The sequence below is a fragment of the Hylobates moloch genome, unplaced genomic scaffold (genome assembly GCF_009828535.3).
Source record: "Hylobates moloch isolate HMO894 unplaced genomic scaffold, HMol_V3 SCAFFOLD_21, whole genome shotgun sequence".
NCBI classification, from domain to species: Eukaryota; Metazoa; Chordata; class Mammalia; order Primates; family Hylobatidae; genus Hylobates; species Hylobates moloch.
Window position 1 is genome coordinate 29,455,076 of NW_026652296.1, and position 4,806 is coordinate 29,459,881.

The window sequence follows — 4,806 nt, forward strand, 5'->3', positions numbered from 1 at the left end:
TGTTAGCTTTTCTTTGTTTTTATTATTATTATTGTTATTATTAGAGATAGAGTCTTGCTCTGTCACCCAGGCTGGGGTGTGGTGGCTTGATCACAGCTCACTGCAGGCTTACTTCTGGGCTCGGGTGATCCTCCTGTCTTACCCTCCTGAGTACATGGTACTACAGGCATGTGTCACCACATCCAGCTGATTTTTTTTTTCTTTTAGTTTTTGTGGAGTTGGGGGTCTCGCTATGTTGCTTAGGCTGGTCTTGGAACTCCTGGCCTCAGGTGATCCTCCTGCCTCAGCCTCCCAGGGTGTTGGGATTACAGGTGTGAGCCACCACACCTGGCCTTAACTTGTCTTAAAGCTTTGCTAATACTGGATTTTAATTAAATTTCCCGGTTTAATACTGGTGAGGTATTACTTCTCAGTTTTTATTTACATTAAACATTATTAGGTTGAACCTGTTAAAAAAAAAAAAGAAATATTTAATATTGTTAAAATTTTTATACTATCCAAAGTGATCTACAGATTCAATGCAATCCCTATCAAAATTCCAGTGACGTTTTTCACAGAAATAGAAAAAACAATTTAAATATTTGTATGGAACCACAAGAGACCCTGAATAGCCAAAGCAGACTTGAGCAAAAAGATCAAAGCCAGAGGCGTATACTACCAGACTTCAAAATACATTACAAAGCTGTAATAATCATAATAGCATGATACTGGCATAAAAATAGACACATAGAACAATAGCACAGAATTAAGAGCCTGGAAAGAAACTTACACATTTAAGGTTAATTTATTTTTGATAAAGATACAAAGAGCACACAGTAAGTGAAGGACTAGAGGCAGAGATGAAGAGCAGGCGCTATAGAAGCAGACTTGGAAATTCTCTGTGGCTAACATGATACATGCGTATGGGGAAGCAAGGAGGAACAGAAGGTGTATTTTAGGGTTATGGTTTGAGTGCCCAGATTGAGGTATACATTTCCTATTTCCCATTCTCTCTCTTCATCCTCCTCCATGCCTTTGCTCTCTAAGGTGGCATCTTCTGCAGTCATAGGTAGAGAGTGCATAATTTTCACCATAATGTAAAGAATGAAGAAGGCCTTAAAGGTTGAAAGGTATACGGAGTTTATAGTCCAGACCAATGCTTCCATTCTGAAGATGCCTTATAGTATTCTAATGGGGGGAAATCAGAGAACTGACAGGAAGTACTTTGAGAATTGGGCTGAAGGGTTAGTGGCTGCCATTATTGTGATGATTGCTGTGCCTTGCCTTTGGACTGTGTCCTCCAGATCGTTGTGTCAACAGAAGGTATGGATACTGTTCAACTTCAGATGTGATTGGCATTGGCCCCTGAGCTGCAACTCTCTGCAAAGCCAGAGCCATTTCTCCCTCAAGTGCAACCTAGGATAACCTTTATTTGAACCTGCATGAACCTGCTAGGACTGGGTTCATTACACATTTTAACCACAAGAGGGCACACAAAGCTCTTTCTTTACCACACCTTCCCTATTAGAGAGGTTGGTTTTGTATGGGAAGAATAAAGTGAAGCTTTTCGTAATGCAGCAATCTCTTTCCACTATGAGGAAGCACGGTGCCTGAACCCAGGCATTGCAGGTTCAAAGTCCTGTTACTGAACTAGCTATCTGTGCCATTTAGGGCAAGTCACTTAAACTCTCTGTGACTTAGTTTCCTCTTCTGCCGAAGGGGCACACTAGTTCCTATCTCTTGGAGCTGTTGTTGGGACAAAATGAAGTAAAGTGCTTAGGACAAGACCTTGCACATAATAAGTTCTCACTAAATGTTGGGCCTTTTATTTTCCTCTTCCATTTGCTTGGGGGCAGGAGTAGTTGCCTCCTGGTCAGAGGGCATGCCAATCTTTGGACAGCCAAAGGTGCTTAGGAACTTGGGGTAAGGGTTAAGTTCCAAGAATAAGACCATACGGCAGAGCCTTGAGCTAAATTTTGAGCTAAAGACAGAAAAGGACACTTTCTGGATTACACTGTTTTATTGCAACTCTCCAGGATGAGACATTAGACAAGAATCTGTAGCTAAGGTGCAATTTGCGTTAACCTGGTAAACTTCTACATTCAGGGACCCAGTCAGAGGTTCAGGAATTCAAGATCTAGATCCTATAAAATTTTCTTACCATGAAAACCACTATTATTAGTCATATCCAGAGATGGCTTAGAGTGTTGTTGGGCTACAGTAGGCTAGAGAGATATATTGATAGCAGGAATGAGCGTGTTTTTCTAACGGGCCCTGTGAAGACTTAACAGAGATCTAGGAAAATGCAGGTGCCCCCGAGAGCCATTTCATTGACTCATTATAATGACTTAAAATTCTGAATTCAGAAGTCACAACTAGATATATAGCTCGCTTGTCTCTTTTTGGTCGTGAATGTGTGATAGTTTATCCTTTTCTTTAGGGACACAGCAAATATGTTTTTCCCCACATTTTTCTTTCTTCCTCTCAATTTCTTTGCATGATTTCCTGCATCTGCCAGTTCCATAATAGCACCTTCTGATACATCCATCTATCAAAATAAGCAAAGACATGAATATATAAATACATTTAAAAAGTAAACACAATTAAACGAAGGATGTTGGTAATAGTAATGGTTAGAGTGAAACATTGATTTTGACACTTAATGGCATTCATGGGAATGTTACAAATTTGTGCATGTTTAATGACTAGGAGTAGTTATCTTCCTTCCTCTAATCAGCTCTAATTGAATTTTATTCCTATGCTTATGATACTTTCATCTCTGTCATTTTTCACAGTCTCACTAAATCTGGTTCTACTTCCTCTCTAAATCTAGATGCTTGCCAGGAAGTGGGACTAAGCCTTCAATTATCTTTTTTTTTTTTCTCTCTCCATTCATTATTCATCTAACCACAATTTGTTGAGCATCTACTATGTGCCAGGCATTGTTTGTTCTAGGGGTGCTTGCCCCAGGGGTTGTTTAAAGCAAGACCCTGAACAATGGATGATCAATTTACATTTCTGAGCTGCAGGCTGAAGTTGTGTTTGTGTGTGTGTGTGTTGGGGGACGGGTGCAGGGAGGGTTTAACACTGTGCCCTTCTCTGACTTATTTTCTGTGACTCTAAGTCAACGCAGACTGCAAACCCAGCTTTCCCAGCACATTGGATTCAGTTGAGGGATCATTATATCTTAATCTAAACTACAGATTCTTTCTACTTGTCTTTTCCCCAAACTCTTCTTCTGGGAGATAATTCCTAATTCTCTGTCTTTTACCAGAATGTTCAGATTGAAAAAAATCAGTCACATTGACTCTCACTTTTCTTTTCCAGTATTTCATAAGTCAATATGTAGATTCTTTCTCCAAAATGTCTCTTGCATCTGCAACTCCCTCTATTCTACTTGCCTTCATGGAATATAAGGCATGCTCAAACCAACTCAAGGTTAGTCCAGAATCACCTTCTTTTGCTTCTAGAACAACTGAGTGACTGGCAAAGGCTTTCAGCTTGAATAGCTGCTCCAAGAGAGGATGTGACTTCCAACAGCAATGACCCAAAGGAAATCACAGCATTAAAAATCATCAACTTTAGAGCCCCTGGGAAGCCTAAGGGGAAAACATTTCCATTAGAAAGTTATTCACCACCTGGCCATGATGCCTGTTTATACTGTTCGAGAGCTTTGAGCATGTTCAACTTGAAAGCCAAAATCTTCTGCTCTAACCCCAGCTCCATACTGTGAGCCTGTTTTTATAAACCTGTAGATATCCAGCATCAACTTACAACTTTTTCACCATATATTCCAAGACAAGAGCAAGTTGCCTCTTCTGCCTGCTTTAAAGGAGCACTCAAAGCCCAACAACAGTGAAGTGAAGTAATGAGACTGATTATTACAAGAGGTAGTATCAACTGAAAGTGGGGTTGAAGTGAGAGACTCACAGGATGAGACTGTTGACATATGGGCCAGAGGCATTCAGGATACTAGAGATGTTGGGGTTGCTTCTGCATATGGAAGGGACTTCATATAAAACACCTTGGCCTCTGCAGATATTCTCCAGGTTCCCTAATGAGAAGCACCACCATGGTCAGGGCTGACAGGCTGCCCTTCTTATGGGAGCATATTCATTATAAGCCTTTCATCAGATCTCAGCCATCCCTGTGGGCTCTCCTCGCTTCCACGCATGTTCAATTTTCCGGTGATTCTGTGGTTAGGACCCCATCCTTACTCCCTTTTCCCTCCTCTCCATGGTTCTGTTTACCTGGGGCAGTCTGAGCCAGGACCACAAGGACAACTAAGGCCAGGACAGAGAGTTTAGTGTCTCCTGAGAGGGGTGACAAATGATCTGGCAGCATTCTGAATGTGCTGGGGAAGCTGGGTGTGCACTCAGCATTTTATTGACCTAGGTAAGGCTGAGTCACAGACAAAAAATTAGAGAAGGGCAGAATGTTACACCACCCAGAACATCAGCCTGCCACTCAGCAGTATAAACTGATTATCCAGTGTTCAGGGTCCTGCTCCAGATATCCTTGGGGATGGTGAAAGGCACTAACAGACGAGGTACAAGTCCTCTACAAGGCTGTTGCACTGGGCAGAGAACAGATCCCTTCTCCAAGAAGCCTTTCCTGTCCCTCTCCTTCATAATTTATCCCCCTCCCCTACATTCTCACAGCTGCTGTTTTCTTTTCCTCTGTGTGTTTATCATGACACACTGGAACTAAGTGTTTTTCTAGTTCCTCCTCCCTTTCAGAATGATACCCTAAGGGAAACTTTTAATAGACAGTGAGACCCCTGAGGTTAGGAACAGGCTGTCATTTTGGTACACCCAGAGCATGCAG

At 41.7% G+C, this 4,806-nt stretch overlaps 1 protein-coding gene across 1 annotated transcript; it reads right to left on the reverse strand.

Annotated features, from left to right (window-relative positions):
* Positions 1-2,354: 2,354 nt before the first annotated feature.
* Positions 2,355-4,323, reverse strand: DEFB115 (defensin beta 115). Its single transcript, XM_032142122.1, has 2 exons — positions 4,230-4,323; positions 2,355-2,527 (listed from the first exon to the last, which is right to left on the reverse strand). The coding sequence occupies exons 1-2, from the start codon at positions 4,321-4,323 to the stop codon at positions 2,355-2,357; spliced, it is 267 nt and encodes an 88-aa protein (XP_031998013.1).
* Between the last annotated feature and the right edge of the window lie 483 nt (positions 4,324-4,806).